This window comes from Polyodon spathula, chromosome 5 (genome assembly GCF_017654505.1).
Source record: "Polyodon spathula isolate WHYD16114869_AA chromosome 5, ASM1765450v1, whole genome shotgun sequence".
NCBI classification, from domain to species: domain Eukaryota; kingdom Metazoa; phylum Chordata; class Actinopteri; order Acipenseriformes; family Polyodontidae; genus Polyodon; species Polyodon spathula.
The window spans coordinates 74,946,257-74,964,908 of NC_054538.1; the positions used below are offsets into that span (position 1 = coordinate 74,946,257).

The following is an 18,652-nucleotide window of genomic DNA, read 5'->3' on the forward strand; positions in this document are numbered from 1 at the left end:
CTACATCTATCATAACACCAGTCTTTCAATTGTCATAGGTAATGGCCCGAAAACAACAAATGGAATGTCTACGCACTTAAAGCAATGGGAATTGTTTTTTTCCCAAAGTTCCTAAAGAGTCATTAATCATTGCCTTCCAATTATTTTTTTACTTAATATGTTATGAGTCAATTTTTTATTTAATCACAACAGCAAACCAAAATAAAAATAATTAACTACCTGTTTCAGATCCTTTATCAAAAATAGTTTAACTACTTGTCAACATTTTAATGTAATGAAATTATGAAATAGCTAAACTAACTTGGAGTAAAGAAACAAGTCATGTAACTGATTAAACCATGTTGTGACTCTTCTCCTAATGCTTGGCATGCATTGGGTTGGGATGGGGGGGTAGATAATATAACGTTATGGATGTAACCCTGGTTCCCTGAAAGAGAGAACAACCACCAATAATACTTTTAGGATATATATGCCTACCACAGGTCAGGTATTCACTGAGCATTTTATATCACAATTGCCAATAGGCCCCTCCGGGGAGTGACGTTCTCTGTCCCGCCTTCCGAGGGAACAAACAGTCACTCTACAGAGCTCACTTCCTCTTTTGCATCGAACCCGCGAAGGTGACCGATGAGACTTCGCAGGTTGGTGGTGATCTTCTCTTTCAGGGAACCAGGGTTACATTCGTAACCTAACGTTCCTTTTCAATTCGAAGACAACCACCAACAATCCAAAGCCGACGCAAGGGAGCGTGAGTAGAGACAGCTGACAAGGGATGTCTCGAGACCGCAAAACCATGCTTAGCAGGGCGAGCTTGCAACCTCAAGGACCCTTGTGCCTAATGAAGGCATAGAGGGAGCTACCACATTATGTTAGTAGAACCTGGTGAAAGTATGTAGGGTAGCCCAGCCAGTATTGGGTTTGTCAATTACAGATGATGTATCTCTGTACTTGCTGATTATGCTTCAGATACCACACCTTGAAAATCAAGTGATGCAAGCTATTTCACTCAATGTTTTTCCTTCTTTATACAAGTCAAGGTTGTTATAATAGCAGAAAACACTAGTGGAGGCTTTGAGTAAATTGTCGATGCTCATAATGCATCAGGGTAGAAAAATGCAACATGTCTAAAACCTTGTTTTGATTATATTTAATTAATTTTATTTTGATTTAAAGGTACAGCTTTCATCGTTTTTTTCTCTAATATGCAACCCTTTTATTTTATTTATTTTTTGTTAATTTACTTGGTGCAGTACATTATAATTATATATCTGAAATCTAACTCTCATTGTTCTATTAAATAACTACTTATTCCTAATTTTATTAAACTTTTATTTATTGCACACTAACAGGCATGACTATAACAAATCCCTCAGCATACGCTTTAAAACAAAAACAAACAAAGAAAAAAACAGCATACAATTATACAAAGCCTACTTTCTAAATTGCCTGTCAGGTCAATTTGTTAATTCTTAAAGAAAAATCTTGGAGACACAATGCCATTTTGGAGAAGCTACAGTCAGTTTATCCAACAAAGATTATATTTGCATTCAACCAAAATAAACTGCACATGAAAGCATTAAAAATAAACTATTCCTCCCTTCACAATATATTAGCAGATTTTATTTTATCACATACATTGCAAAGTGTAACAGAACAGGTACAGGTTCAGCCATCAACCTGTATAGTTAAATCTCACTATATTATAATTCTATTATGCAGCATACTCTCTAATTTTAGGAAAGTAAATAAGAAAGTCTAATTCTCAAAACACCTATTTTAGGTAGATAAACTGTGTTATAAGCTATTTAGGTTATTTGCATCAAATTCACAAACAGTCCTAGTGACAATATGTTTGCAAGTATCCTTATTGATGTGAGTTTGCAGAGGTACATTTAAAATGTGACAGACAGGGAAATAACATGTTCTCTATTGACGCATTCAGAACCAAAACAGCCAACACTGGGGCTTATACTAAGCATCTATCCTGCTTCCCCATTGTGTCATTTCATGCTTCATGAGATGCAGCTGGTATTAAAGTCAGCTGCACTTGTATCCTTAAGTCTATGGGCTATTACACACCCATTACCTCATATTGCATTAGGAGCTTTGCCACTTCCATGTTTGTGTTGTTTGTGATGCAGCCAGATATTACAGCACCCAGAGTGTTGGCAAAAAAGGTTGTCCACACGATTCTTCTAGTTTTTATCTTCCAAAAGCAGTATCCATCAACCTACCTTGGTGTTGCTGTGTAGCCAGATGATTTCACCTTTGTGTGGAAAACAAGAGGCTGATCTTTAACAGAACTCTTCACATCTACAAATATATATATATATATATATATATATATATATATATATATATATATATATATATAGAGAGAGAGAGAGAGAGAGAGAGAGAGAGAGAGAGAGAGAGAGAGAGAGAGAGAGAGAGAGAGAGAGAGAGATGTAAAAATATGTAGCCAAATAAAACAAAAAAAACAATATTAAATAAAAAATCTCTCGGCAATCTTTTGTACATTGCATTCATAGGTTGTCATGTATGTTGTTTAATTTTAGCTTTGTGTATTTTGTTATTAAACCCTATGTCATACATTTTTATAGTCCATTTGAAAGGTTTGGAGTTATTGGCCTTCCTCCAGATGTGATGGAATTACAGAAGTCATTTTGTTCATTTTGTGGGCTTCTGCAAGATGCCATGTTAAACCTTGAATATAGTGCTCTACTTAAATGAGGTGATTTTTTCCAGATACATTAAACCCAGTGTGGTTTCCAAGAATACAATCATCACGATTTTTTAAGACCTGAGAACAGAAGGACGGTATAAAATAAGAAAAACAATCATCTGTATGAAAAATGGCCTTTTCTCCTGAAGTTCCAACAATTACAAGTAAAAGCAATAAAACTTAAAAAAAAAAAAAAAAAAAAAAAAAAGTTTATCAGCCACTGTTTGACATACAATGTGACTGCTTAGTTACAAACTGAAAAACAGATCTATTTCCTGTTTAGTTATATGCAATTTAACAGCCCAATACATGAATCTCTACCAGAACACAAAATGATCACATCATTTAAAAGGGATACAGCTTATGAAATAATGTCATAAATCTTTGTTGTTGTGCACTTCCTTACCGACATCTGTAGTTTTGAAAGACATGCTATAGCAAACATGTTATTTCATTAAAAAAAAAGGTTTTATTTAACCTAGTATGGTATTTAATCCATAACAATAAAATACTCAATGGTAATATTTATATATATATATATATATATATATATATATATATATATATATATATATATATATATATATATATATATATATATATAACTCTCTCAGAGAAACACTAAGACTTTTAGACAGAAGAATTGTAGAATTGGCTATAAACCTAGTATGGTGTTATATAATATTTTAAATGAAAATACACATTTTTGCACATATGAGCTTTACAGACAATGGGACTACACAACACGTACAATATATGCAATTGTTTCATAAGCTATAACTACTTAAAATCTCTGTACTTGGACTGGTACCTACCTGTGCCAGTACTGTACTGTGGTACAGGATGACACAGAACACACATAATAGTATCTTAAAGATGCAAGAAAAGGAACATCAAGTACACTTAGAAGATATAAAGCATCCCTTTATCTGTATTACTGTTCTGCTGGGAATTCTATGTTCCATGAAAGCAAACTTAATAAAATGTATTTTACAAATAAATCCATGCACAACCCTTTCATTCATTACACCTGTTAAACGTTGTGCAGATTGGCCCTCCCGGACAAGAGTTGCCCATGACTTGTGCAGAGAATTAAATCACCTAGACCTGCCAGATAAGCTATTTTTAATCAAAGGTAACGGCCTTCACCCAGTGCTCCAGCATGGGACACTTGGCACAATTACAGGCCAGGTGCATGATGAGGTATGTGTGTGTGGGACTAAAACCAAAGATCTCCAGATTGTTTAGCACTTTATCCAACCTCAACACCAAACTCTCTCCAACATGTTTTTTTTTTTTTTTCCCCCCATATACACCCTTCTCTGTGAGATAACAGCAGCAGCAGATCCATACGGAATAGGGCTATAAAGATCTAAACATGTGGAAACTAAAACCACTGAGATCAAGGATCAGTGCAGGCAGACTTGCAGTTATTTCCAGCTTTCTAGAATCCACTGGTTAACCCTGTTTTGAAGTAACGATATCGATTATACCTCAGTAAGAGAAAGGTGACAACATTCATAAAACATAATAAACAGAGCATATTCTAGCCATTATTGAATATATTCTGGCAAGGTAAACTTCAGATATATGCATAGCGTGTCTAATAATTTTACGGTCATAGACAAGAACTATTGTGTCCCAGGGAGTCTATTATTTATATATTCTCTTGTTTTCATTATGTGTTCTTTAGAAATAGCAGCAGCAGGGTGGAAATATTTGTGGTTTATGGTATAACATTAAAGTCACGCATAGGCTTCCAATCTCATCCCTTGTGTTGTACCCCCCCACCCCCCTAAAACGTGAAAAGTCTTTAGCAGTAAATATTTCAACCTTTGCTGACACAAACACTGGTATGTTAACTAACCACTGTCTGGTTATCTGTCAGTTGCTGTGCCCTGAAGCAGACTAAAGACAAAACTAATGATGCACTAGAACTATCCACAAAAATGCATTTGTATTTTGGAATAGACACATGACAAAATACAGGAGGCTGAGCTTGCCAGTTCTAAGGTCTGACAAAAGCATATCTTAGCCGACTAAAGCACACTGTGGATATCACGATCTAAAGCTGCCTGTCCCACAACCACAGTAATAGATCCCAATAAACCCCATTAGATCCCATGTTGCAAATGGGCTGTATATATCTGATAAATAAAATCCTAAGAACCATAGTTGCTTCCTTGCAACAGTGAGTGCTGCCATCTGCATGGAAAACAGTATTACCATACAGAACAGATAGAAACTTTGCTTCCTCCACATACATTCTCTTTCTACACTGTTGCGTGGATGCTTTATATATATTATATATATATATATATATATATATATATATATATATATATCTATACGATACTATAGAAGTATTAAACCAAACCATAGATATGTGTGTGTGTGTGTGTTTACCATTTATTCACAACTCAGTTATTATTTGTAATATTATATTGCAAAACCTAAACCTAATTTTAATACATTTTAACTAATTTGATCTCATACAGACACAAACATAGTGCTGGTTGTTTTGTTGCTTATAGAGGTTGTACAGAAACAATAGAAACAGATTAAATAGATTAATATCAGGTTTTCATCTTTTTTTTTTTTTTTTTTTTTTTTTTTAATTAATGATTTATAAGATGTTTTGGTGGCTACCTTGAATCAAGTCGAGAATGTACTTTCTCTTGCAGACACAACAGTGTAATTACTATGTAAAACAATGTCCAGTGTACAGTACACAGTACTGTACAATTGCAATATCTCTTACAATACAGATTTAGGTATATAATGCAGGTATATAACAGGTACCAAAATGTGGGCACTGGGCAGTCTGTGTAAAGGCAAGAGGCTGTCAGTCGGTGTGAGGTACTGTGCAAACCTTTGTGTGATAGAAGTGTTTTGTGGCTTAGCTGTCCAGTGGAATAGTTGAATGAAAAACAAAGAAGTGTTTAGTTTAGCATGCCATGTGAGAGTTTATTTTTGTTAAAAATAAAAAAAGTGCTTAAAAACTTCAATTTCTGTGTCTGGGCCTGCTGAAAAAGGGCAAATGAACCAAGCATTAAGTAAAATCTTTCACACATTGTATACTAATGTTCTACTTGTTTTGCCTCTTCAATCAGTTGCCACGGACACATTTTCCATATTCTTTCCTGTTCCAAGCCACTATTTCTAATGCAGACTGCCTATCTGTGTGTCAGGACAGAATGATGAGAAACTGAAGCATACCTGATTTTTTCTGACAGGCAGGTTTGGAGTCTTCCCTCTTCACTAGCTCAAAGTTTAGAGGAGAAGTAGGGAGTAAAGGGATTCTGAAAACCAAAACGAATGGAAATGGAAAAACTGTTTAAATGTTATTATTACAGTTATTGAGTCATAGCACACTCAGCAGTTTTATATAAGGACACATCATATTTTTTACGCTTGTGACATACAAATCAAGAAATTAAACCAGCTTCAATTTCCAGCTATAAAAGCCACTGAGCATCTTAATATGCCAGCTTGTAAGATATCATTTTTGATCCAATGCACACCATCGCGGTTACACAGTGTTTCCTATCATCGATATACTGATGTCGAATGACAGTGTTTTTTGTCATACCTTACTGCTCACTTGAAAAGTAGGAATTGTCTGACCATCTATCCTTTCCTCCTCTCATCCATCAGTTCTAGTCTGCAAGCAATTCCTGCAATTCAGTCTACTGGCCTACAATGCCATTTTACTGTGCACTGTTTTAATCTCCCGGTTTCCTTTGCCAGCTGCTATGAAATTGGTTTCCTTGTGCATAAGGTTTCCATTAATGTGTGCATAACCTTCCAACTGTGACACTTCTGCGCTAGTTTCCATTTGGCTCCTGATCTCTTAAATTCAAGTGCAATCTCACGTCAATAAAATTTTTCAATGATTTATATGTAAGAAAATGTTTCATTCCACTTACAAACAGCCACAATTTATATATATATATATATATATATATATATATATATATATATATATATATATATATATATATATATATAGACACACACACACACACACACACACACACACACACACACACGCAACCCGACACTCACTGTATCCCTCTGCCAGTAAAGCCAGAATTGAACCCTTCTTTTCCTCACTCAAAACTTTCCTTTTCAACTCTTTGGGCATGGTCAATAGTTATTTTTTTATTCCAATTACTTTTGAGGTACTACTAGCACTGTTTTGCCATCCAGCTGTTCCTATTGCAAGAGGATAGTGATAACCACAGGAGTGGTTTTTATACTTTTCCTCGTTAAATAAGATTTGGTTCAGGTGATCCCCTAATCAGTACCTCATTCAGTAGAATGAGGTGTGCCTGTGTTGGAATTCAACAGACACTGGAATGGAATGGCTGCCACACATGTAGAGATGTTGATTTAAGAAAAATTTGCAGTGGTCTCCTAATTTTTTCCAGAGCTGTATACATAAAATAGAAGGATATAATAGAAGTGTAATAAATTATTTTATTTAGTTTTTTGTTGTTGTTTTTACTATCAAATATAAACTTGAGCCACATTAATATTTTACCTTTGGGAGTCATGCTGCTTTAAGTAAATCTATGTGCATTCAACCACTTTTTACAGACATGCACTAATATCTACAGCATTGAATGCACTTTCCTGAGAGCATTAGTGCATGTCTGCACACCACTTAAATAATGCAGGGTTTATTTAATAGTATTTCATTAATTACCAAAATACTTCCTTAGAAGATGTGTTAGGTATAACATAACCTATATACATAGCCTATTCTAAACAAGCATGTAAAAACTTAAACTGCATACAGTCTTCACACATGTTAGAAAACATACAGTGCCTACAGGAAGTATTCACACCCAAGTATTCAACGTGTGAAAAAAAAGGGGGAGGGGGGGTCGGGGGGGGGTGAAAAAACAAAACAATTAAAGATAAAAACCTGAAAAGTCTTCATTAGATAAGCATTAACCCCCTTTGCTACGGCACTCCTAAATAAGCTCAGGTGCAATTCAGAATCCACACAGTAAGTTAAATGGAGTCCATCTGTGTGCAATAAAAGTGGTTCACATGATTTCACATTAAATACACCTGTCTCTAAGGTCCCACAGTTGGGTAGTGCATTCAAAGCAAAGACTATCCATGAAGACCAAGGAGCTTTCAAAACAACTCCGGGATAAAGTTGTGGAAAGCCATAGATCAGGGGAGGGGTATAAAACTCCTTTGGAGTACAGTCAAGTCGATCATTAAGAAGTGGAAGGTATACAGCACCACCCAGAATCTGGTTAGAGGAAACCGTCCTCCCAAACTGAGCAGCCGGGTAAGAAGGGCATTGGTCAGAGAAGCCACCAAGAGGCCAATGATAAGTGTGAAAGAGATGGAAGAAACTGTCCATGTGTCAACAATAGCTGAGGTACTCCACAAATCTGGCCTGAAAAAAGCCCATGTAAAATCCCACTTGGAACTTGCAAAAGGGCATGTGGGAGACTCTGAAAAGATGTGGCAAAAGATTCTGTGGTCCGATGAAACAAAGAATGAACTTCTTGGCCCAAATGTAAAGCGTTATGTCTGGCGCAAACCCAACACAGCACATCACCCAGGTAACACCATGCTATGGGGACGTTTTTCATCGGCAGGGACTGGGAAGCTTGTCAGGGTAGAGTGTAAAATGGATGGAGCTAAATACAGGCAAATCCTTGAGGAAAACCTGCTTCAGTCTGCAAAAGACCTAAGACTGGGACAGAGATTCATCTTTCAGCAGTACAATGACCCCAAGCACACAGCCAAAGAGACACTGGAGTGGCTTAAAAACAAGAAAATGAATGTCTTAGAGTGGCCCACCAAAGCCCGGACTTGAATCTGATTGAGAATCTGTGGCAAGCCTTGAAGATTGCTGTCCTCCAACGATCTCCATCCAACTTGACAGAGCTTGAACAATTTCGCCAAGGAGAATGGGCGAATATTGCACAATCCAGATGTGTAAACATGGTAGAGATTTACCCCAAAAGACTCACAGCTGAAATTGCTGCCAAAGGTGGTTCTACTAAGTATTGACTCAGGGGGGTGAATACTTATCTAACCAAGACATTTCAGTATTTTTTTTTTTATTTTTCATTAACTGTTGTTTCACAATAAAAATGATCTTGCCTCTTCAAAGTGTTGAGTAGGTTGTGTAAATCAAAGGAAAAAAATCCCATTTAAATGCATCAAGATTTCATGTTGTAACACAACAAACTGTGAAAACGTCCAAGGAGGGTGAATACTTACTATAGGCACGGTACATTGTGCCGATGTTTGATCCTATTTTAAATTTGAGTGTGCCTGCATCCTGTGGCTTCAATTTGAGGATAAACATGCAAAGTAAACACGTACCTGGCAACCACACATAGTGTCTCTGTCAAGCAACATGCCTGCCCATTAAAATGGTGACAGGCTCTTGCCAGTGCTGTCAGATTAACCTCTAGCAGGGCAATGTGGTTTTCGAACATTGAAGTAAGCAGGCAGAAAACCTGCAGGGAGAGCACCAGTAATTCCACATTATTATATATAAATACCCCACAGTAACTGTTCTTCTGAAAAACAGTTTCATATGGACACATCAGTGAGCCAAAACTAGTAAACTCTTTAGGTCCTAAATAATCCTGTACTTATTACACCATAAAGAGCTAACTGCTGGATTATAAAAATACTATGAATACAATGAAAATACAATGAATTTTGACAAAAATTAGGAATTTCAAAAGTTATTTTTAAACTATGGAGAAAAAAAAAACATTACAAAAATTACTTTTAAAATTATTCAATTATTTTTTGTTTATTTCAATCTTCTTAGAAGCAGACAGGTAAAAGTATGTTGCACACATTACTGTTATTTATTATTATTATTATTATTATTATTATTATTGAAAAGCAATACTTGCATTGTTAGTTGTGCCATGCTGTATTGCACAGGATCCAGCAACTGCGATGCTTAAACCAGCGTAATCTGCAGCAAATTAAGTAGTCATGTACAATTACAACACACATAAACCAATATACCAACAAATGATTAATGATACAGTGGACTACCAGATGGGACTTTTTCCTGCCCTGCAATATGTCCTCCATTATCTGGTGTGGTATTTCTCAGATTCATTTTTTTTTTTTTTTTTTTTTTTTTTTTTAACCCACACTCATAACTGTTATCCCACTCAATGCAAGTGAAGCAACAAACATGTTTTTTGTTTACATTATGTCTCTCAATCCTAAAATTCTAGGTGATGCAAAACTTTTGGCCACAGTAACAGAGGGATGTTGCTGTGAAATGTTGTCATTAAGCACAAGTTTAAGCCTTTGTTTACAGTAAATAAGATTGACTGACTTAAACATAGGACTATGTGACCCTATAAGGACCATGCCATCTTGTACTTACGTCCAAATCCCTTGGATAATGCAAGATAAGTTATATTATATGGACAGAATGATATAAAAGTATGTCAAATTAATAACAAGTGTCCAATAAAAGAAAATGTGTACAGCCAAACGTCTTCTTTTTCTTAAGGGCTGATGTAAGGATACATGCAAAACACTCAAATTGCGGCCAAAATCTGCATTTTGCATGCCCAAAATGTTTTTAGTAACCATAAAGTGGGACTTTAGCAGCCACTAAAAATGCGCATATGTAGGAGTAGTTTTCACCTGCTGTTTTGCACCCTCTATTAAATTAGTACTTTGCTATCATTAATCCTTTTAAATGATATTGAAACCTATTCAAATGTAGAAAAGAGCATGGAATTGGGCGGGAATGTGGAATACTAAGTGGGCGCAAACATTCAAATGAGATGTAAGGATTTTGCCTTGCACTCCAAAAACTTTGCACCTCCTCTTTGGAGAAGGTCAGCAAAATGGAGAAGACCCACATATTTAAACCCAGGGTTACTTTGTTTGGGATACCAGAGGATATGGTGGTAAGGCTTTATCGTCTCACTCCGTAGGCCATCCCAGACCTAATAGCCGAATTTCACCTTTTCATCACCTGGTTGACTGTCCTCCCGGTAACACTGACAAGATTCTATTGCTCTTAAGCTTACATAGCAGTGCAAAATAACTGCTTGGCCACCAGGCAAATGGGATTTTGCAGCTGCAGTTGTTTGCACTACACCTATCCTTACATCAGCACCTAAATGTGAGAAAAGTGCATGCTCCACTTACCTTTGAACTGTAAAGCTGCTTCTATCTCAGAGGTAGCTAAATTAATAATGTGCAAACTGTCTGAACTTCCTATCCAGAAGTTGAAAGAATTCATGCTAGAAAAGCTTGAAAAAAAGAGATAAAGAAACAATAACAGGGTCAGTTATAAACAAGGTTTGACTGGACAACGAGGCAACCAAATATGCAAGCTATTCATTGTATATTACCATTTTTCAACTTTTTTCTTTCAGACTACTGCCTCTAAACTTTGCATGTTAGCAATCAAAGTAGCTGTTTTAATTGCTTAAAACTGATTGTGCTCATAAATCATGCCCATTCTTTAAGAGCACTAAGACCAGTAACAATCATGTGCTGCTCTTTATTATGCAGTTTCTTCAAAACACCTTAGAAACCATTACCAAAACTGTTTCAAATGTATCCAGGATTGCCAAATTCTTCAGCTGTAATATCTTTAACTTGCACTTATCACAAAGACATTGCAGCATACTATGTAACATCACTTACATAAAGGGGCACTATGTGTGTGCTATACATGGTTCTCTATTCTTGTTTCTGCAGAGATCATTATTTGCCATGCTTACTGACTACTCCAGCAAGAATGGCTTCTGAAAAGACTCCCCATAGCAGGACATGGAAGCATATTAGTGTTGTGTTGTGCACCAAAGCACATAAGAGAAGCCGTGTGCAGAGTGCACCGATACAGTTCCTGACCAAACTTCCTATCTCCCTTTTTGCAGCTCTTTTCTTAATTTTGACTTGTCATTGCAGACAAATCTCTTACGCTAGAACTACCATTCATTCTGGTCATAGACCTCTCCACAGTGAAGAGAATAAAAGGTACCCTGTTAACAAGTTTGTCTACTAGATTAAGTTTGTTTAGTTTATTCAGATTTTATTATCGAGGTTTGAATATAATTGAAAAAAACACACAAACATTTTTATTTGCAGTCAGAAACTGAGGGACATGAATGTGAATGGCTGCATTATTCATCATTCAATTGTATATCCCACATTGCATGAGCATGTATTGATAACAGTGGTAGGTTACTATAGTAAAAATGAGTGGATTACAAAACTAAAACAATGTGCATGATATAAAATGAACACCAATCAAAGATTACTTTGAAAAAAAAAACAGAACTAAAGCAAATCAAATCAAATTTTACAGAAAAATAATTTACAATCCAATTAACAGATGGAAACCTCTAAAGGATGTAGTTTTTTCAACTGCTATGAATTGACAACTTGATAAGCTGAAACTGTGAATGAATGCGTTTACCTTTTAGCTTTTTCATTTAATAGAGGGAAATGCTTGCATGGTGTGATTCGGAGAACTGGCATGGTAGTTTCCATTCTTTCTTCCCCTTCCAAGGTGTTTTTATTGGGCGACGCTAAAATATAAAACAGCACATTTTATTTATCCATAACCCAAAGTTATGTTTTTTTGTTTTTACCTTAAATGTTATCAGTATTGTTTCACCACTCACCATGCTCCAATGGCAAGGTCAAGGTCAAATCTCTGTGTAAATTTTACCACAACACACATAGAAAGAGAAAATATTTCACAAGACAGGATACCAGTTTGTAATATAATCGAACAGAGGACAGGACACAAATATTTTATGCTGTAATTTACACCTAAACTTCAGGATATGAAGTTTACTTTTGATTTAGTACATATATTGTTATCAGATATATTTGATCAGTAGATTATGTCACCACACACTACAGTTTCTGTTTTTAGTTTATAGAACATTCCTTTACGACAGCAACTGCAAAGACTGTGTCAGAAAGGTACAAGGGAAACTAATCTTGTGATTAGGTGGAATAATCTTAAGGATATATAATAAATCCTGCTCCCATTCTCCCTGACACTCTGGTAGGTGTGGTAAGTCCTGACGCAGTACAATGCTGATCATTTGTCAGGGTAATCGTTTACTGGCAACAAAAATGGCAAGGGTTACATTTTTTCAATGTATTCAAATCAGTAAATTACGAACACAATTCAGACATTGTTTTGGCCTAGCTTATTGCTGCTTAATGCTGCTTACTGCTGGTGATCTGTAAACAGCAAGATGGCCTAGTGAGATAAGCTGTCAGATACTTGTGTGTTTGTCATTACAAAAATATAATAAGAATACTAATGAAGTCGCTTTTTCAAAAAGTTATACTGAGCAACAATTGAGTTCAAATGTTTAACTACTCCGAAGAAAGCTAACTACTTGGAAGAAGGGCTTTAATGTCTTAGTACACCGTTTTTTTTAATAAATGACTAATATCTGTTCTTGCCAGCTGTGTTTCTGTTATAGGTCACATTTAGTTTCCGTAGGCTGCTTAAAGTTTGTAAGTGTATAACACACTAAAGGCTGGTTTCACAAATCCTGATTAGCCCTAGTATTGGGCTATTTTACCTACATAACATTAGTTAGTCCAAGCTTAGTGATAATCAGGGTCTGTGAAACCAGCCATAAGTCTCAGAACCAGAACAGTTTCTACTTGGAAAGACTGACGAATAAAACAGAGAAAAAACATCTTGAATACTAATAAACAATATTTTATCAAGTAAGTGACCACCATTGATTGACTTATCTGGATTTTTTTTTTCCATTACCTGATTTGCTGAGCTGCTTCTGTTTCAATTCCATGTTTCTCAGGTATCTTTGTTCTGTTTTCTGTAAATCTACCTGAATCACTAAGCGATACTGTTGGCCATCTAGCAGGCTGAAGACCCATACCTAGAAACATATGCAGGAATTCTAGTATATGATGTATAAAATAATGATTGTTTACAATGTCTACATTAAACATTTAAATACGGACCATTGTAGGTTTTCTGAAAGATGTATTAATAATAAAACCCTAATGCTGTTAAAGAGGTTATATACAGTATATAGTGTACACATTCTGTAGATAAGACCCATTTCAGCACAACCTGCCTACAGAATTAAAGATAAGCTTGTTCTTATCTAGAATAAGAAATAAAGATAACTTATCACAAAACTAGTACACAATAGTTTTTGGGGTTTTTTTTGCAGGTGATGTTTGATTAGTTCTGTACAGAAAAATACAATTGTCATACCAGTACCCAATTCTGTCTCTGGATATACAGTAGCTTTCTCCACTTGCACCATGCATGCCTCTAGAATACATGGATGGTTCATTACTCTCCCTTCAGTACCCTCTAGTGTTTATGTTGTATACATCATTATAGCTTCAAGATGCCTTAACACATACTGTAATTATTTGCAGCAGACTGTACGCTAAGAGATGTACATACCTGTCCATCTCCAGATCCAGTAATAAGCTGCTTATGTTCTTCAGAAAGGCACAGACTGAGCAAAGGTGATGCTGAACATAAAAAAGTGAGTGTATTAGAAAAAAAAAAAAAAAAAAGTACAAATATGAGCCAATACGAGTGTGTACCTGATAAAACAGCTGACTGATAAAGTACCTCTCCATTGATTTGGTTCCACACCTTTAAAAAAAAAAAGTGTCAGTAAGAGCTATAAACAATACATATATATGGCAGTGCTGGGACATGTATTTGAATAGTCAATAAAAAACACTGCATGAAATGTATTCATGAGCATAAATAACCATGTTCGTATCCATTCATATTTAAGAATTTATAAATGACGGTATCAAAAACATATCATGCAAAGGAAAACAACGCACATGATTACTGAAATAAATCATGCCCATTCTACTGTACAGAAGAGTGTTTAAGGCCCTTTGGATAATACATTACCAGGATAGGAGACACTTTTTGTATGCAACGGATTAACAAGCCAATTTGTTGCTAATTTGTTATTTGGATCCTTGCAAGAACTGACATCTACCATAGGAACATGTAACAATGCCTTCCCAGTGAAGAAAAATAAACTTGATCACATACTGCAATTAAGGATATTTATTATTATTATTATTATTATTATTATTATTATTATTATTATTATTATTATTATTATTATTATTATTATTTTGGAAGGGCGTTTTATTCTCAGATCTCAACATCTCATTACAACTTGTCAAATACTTGTTTGCATATCCTACATGTACAGCTACTACTATTATGTTTTCAGTAAAAGTGTAAGCAAATTAGCTCTGCTTTATTACTACTATACTGCGGGAATTACACACTTGCCAATAACCAGTAAAACACTGCATTAAAAGGCAAATATATGCAGTATTATCTGTAATCCTTGAACACAACTGAATACTAGTTTTTATGTACTGTATGATGTTGTAATCAGAAACTACTGAATGTTAGTTTGTTATAATTATGTACAATAAGATTGAATAGAAGAACGCAAAGGCATCAGTCACACAAGCTGTGGTACACTTGACAACCATCTAGTTATAGCGTGAGCCCAGACTGAGTGGATCCAAGGTCTGTAGGATTTTGACCAATCAGAGAGTTCTGATAAAGATGCCTTACCTTCTATAGGTTGCCTGCTACAGGGACTAGGGGTGGAACAAGGGCTATTTAACCCCGGGAAATGAAGAGTTGGTGAATGAATAGTTGTGCTGAGCTCAGTGCCTAGAGTCAGACCCAGGGATACTTTGGATTCCTGTACTGAAGATTATCATTTTGTGTACATTTTACTATTTGAACAAAGCATTTTACAAACCAAACAAGACAAAGAACGTTCTATCAAACGTAAGCGTGGAAAGCAGAGTTCTAGAATCCGGAGTTTCCTGAGACGGAGCAGTGTAGTAAGGAGCGACAGCAGTGGATTCAGCGTGTGAGCAGAGAGAGCAGCCACTGATTCCTGAGTCCGAGACGAAACATGTGGCGACGCAACTCGGCAGCAGCGGATCCAGCGTGGAAGCAGAGTAAGCAGCCAACGATTCCTTAGTCTGAGACGAAACGAGTGGCGACACAACTCGGCAGCAGCGGATCCAGCGTGGAAGCAGAGTAAGCAGCCAACGATTCCTTAGTCTGAGACGAAATGAGTGGCGACACAACTCATCGGCAGCAGGTCCGGTGTGTGAGCAGTGAGGCAGCAATTCCTGAGTCAGAGATGGAACAGCGGCAGGTCCTGAGTCAGAGACGGAGCGGCGCCGATGCGGTTCTCATTAGCAATACAACACACAATACAATAAGCAGCAGATCCAGTGTGTGCGCGGTGAGGGAGTAATTCCAGAGACGGAGAGACAGAACATTGGCAGGTCCTGAGTCAGAGACAGAGCGGCGCCGATGCGGTCCTCATCAGCAACAACACGCAATAAAATAATATAACTAAATACACCACATTTAACTACGGTATCCAACTACAAAAAGTAATAATATTTCTTCCAGTTTAATTTAGTCCCATAGATGCTGCTGGAGAGGAGATGGGCAACGTTAAGCACAAACCAATTGTACTTCAGTATACAAGCCTAGCAATTCTGTTATGCTCCATGTGAATGATGGGCAAGCTTCCATCATTATTCCTTTAATACTTTTTCTATTTTTCACCATCTTACTTGTCTAATACTGTACCTTAAATGTTCTGTCTTCAGAAACAGACACAAGAATATCTGGCTGCCAGGAACAGAACTCGGCAGCAGTCACAGAACCCAGATGACCTTCTAATATGGTGAAAACTTCCTCATACTAAAACAAGAAAGAACAGTTAATGAAATAAATAACACATACCATGAGTCAGAATCATGAAAAAGTAGGTCACTGTGCATGAAGTACATCCATGGCACTGCAGAATTGTTTTATAATAATTGCCCATGTAACGTTCTAAAATGTCGACCAATACTTTAAAAAAAAGTAGGTCACAGTGAACAACAAAGTTAACTTGTCAACAGGAGTTCTTAAATCCCCCCACATGTTTTTTTTTTGGTTTGTTTTGGTTTGTTTTTGTTTTTTTTAAATATGCATTGTTTAATTTCAAACACATAAGCTTTGATTATGTTTAACAAACCAGAACCTACCTTAGAATTCAGCATATATATTTTAGCATCAGTACAAGCTGCCACAGTTCCATCATCAGGGCTCATACTTAAATACTGTACGTTTCCAAGAAGAGTTCCAATCACAATGCCCCTGGGTATCATACCTATATGTATATTTATAACATAAGTTAACACTTAAACATAAAAAGTATAAATGTCATGGTGAGTCAGAGTTTAGTGCCCTTTGTAAACTAGCTGCAGTACTCCTGAGAGTAACCTAAATGGTGCTTCAGTGCTGATTATTGTACTGTAATCGTAACTTTTTTAAGTGATTTGACTATTTTCAGACTGACACTGAATAGATGTTAAATATGCACAAATAGTACATAAATGGAGAAGCCCCATCACACAGCATAGCACAAAACTACGGTAAGAAAAAGGTTTTGCGTTTGAAATGTATACCTTCCTAGTCCTTTATTTTCAAACTTAAGTTTAAAACATCAGGCAATAATTATGTATTTATGCGTGTTACCTTGCATTGCTTGCTTATGACACCTTTCTGCTTCCCAAACTATAATATAGTCTTCTGATGCTGAGCACACTAACACAGGCTCCTGTCTGTTTCCAAAAGTGACAGCCGTAACAGTGTGATGATGACCTTTTAGCTGCACAGACTGAGAAGATGAGACAAAACAATACTTTATTGGAAAACAAAAACAACTATGCAAATACAAATATTTAAAAAAATAGATACTCTTCTTGTCATTAATCATAAAACACAGTTTGTGTGGGCCATTTCTAAACATCTTTATAGATTTTAAAAGACTTGTAAACATAGACTATTGGCTCATTTACAGCACCCGTGTTCTGCTCTGTGGGTTTCATGAAATGAAAAGTGCTGCTGTGTGTATGGCTTTATTGATGCAGTAGTAGTAACTAGTAATTACTGTACATGTCTGAGGACATTGTCATGATGCTTTTGAAAATTAGTTGTACAGTATCTCAAAAGTGTCATGAAGTGAAACTGAAAATAGATAACAAATCCAAAAATAAATACCAATTCCTACATTTACATGCAAATACAAAATGGAATCTATTTTCTAAATGTAACTAACTAGGTTTGTACAATTTTTATTTTATAAAATACTGTTTAACCTTGTAACACTTTAAACACGGGATAAGCCACGTCTCAAATGTCATAATGGGTTAAGTACCTGTAAAGAGGGGTCATTAGTCTTCATTATGCAAAGCTCATTTCCATGTAGAGGAAACGCACAGAAACAAGGGCTGCATGCAAGCTGAACATGGGACACTGGAGCCCTGGATGTGACTGAATGTTTCTCCAGTAAAACATTCTGAAAATGATCTTCCGCAGTCTGCCAGGAACCAGACGTTCTTTCCATTTAACAAATGAGCAGCAACAGCACTGAAACTAGAAATAATAACAGTAATTAATGTACAGTACTAGTTGCTGTCACTACTCACTGTGTATGCATGTTTTGTTCATTTGAATCAGTTTTTCCTTTAAATTGTGTTTGGGGACCCACAATTCAAATAAAAGACATGGAATGTTATTTACCAGTAGATTTCATTACCTGATCCTGCTAAACTGTTCTTAGACATTGTTAAAACCCCTGGGCGTTAAGTTTATTTTCTGTACCTTACAATAAACTGGTCATCTAAAGTAATGGACTAGGACGATTTGACATCTAGTAGGGGGGGGGGGGGATACAATACTTCAAATAATACTGATATAAAATAGTTGATATTTTAAAAACGTCTTCCGATTTTTTTTTATCTTTCTAATAGTGTTGGGGAAGGTTGCAGATGGTTCTAGTGAAATAATGTGAGGATTTC

At 36.1% G+C, this 18,652-nt stretch overlaps 1 protein-coding gene across 1 annotated transcript in view; it reads right to left on the reverse strand.

Annotated features, from left to right (window-relative positions):
- wdr27 (WD repeat domain 27) overlaps window positions 1–18,221 on the reverse strand; it is a 114,774-nt gene extending 96,553 nt beyond the window's left edge. Inside the window, exons 1-13 of the mRNA XM_041251330.1 lie at window positions 18,010–18,221; window positions 17,328–17,469; window positions 16,835–16,959; window positions 16,392–16,505; window positions 14,330–14,381; window positions 14,184–14,254; window positions 13,518–13,641; window positions 12,186–12,297; window positions 10,907–11,010; window positions 9,637–9,701; window positions 9,089–9,225; window positions 5,945–6,027; window positions 2,235–2,313 (exon numbers count right to left, since the gene is read on the reverse strand). Of these exons, the coding sequence (XP_041107264.1) occupies window positions 2,235–2,313; window positions 5,945–6,027; window positions 9,089–9,225; window positions 9,637–9,701; window positions 10,907–11,010; window positions 12,186–12,297; window positions 13,518–13,641; window positions 14,184–14,254; window positions 14,330–14,381; window positions 16,392–16,505; window positions 16,835–16,959; window positions 17,328–17,469; window positions 18,010–18,198 (1,397 nt within the window). The 5' untranslated portion in view covers window positions 18,199–18,221. The remainder of the gene's footprint in view (window positions 1–2,234; window positions 2,314–5,944; window positions 6,028–9,088; window positions 9,226–9,636; window positions 9,702–10,906; window positions 11,011–12,185; window positions 12,298–13,517; window positions 13,642–14,183; window positions 14,255–14,329; window positions 14,382–16,391; window positions 16,506–16,834; window positions 16,960–17,327; window positions 17,470–18,009) is intronic.
- Between the last annotated feature and the right edge of the window lie 431 nt (window positions 18,222–18,652).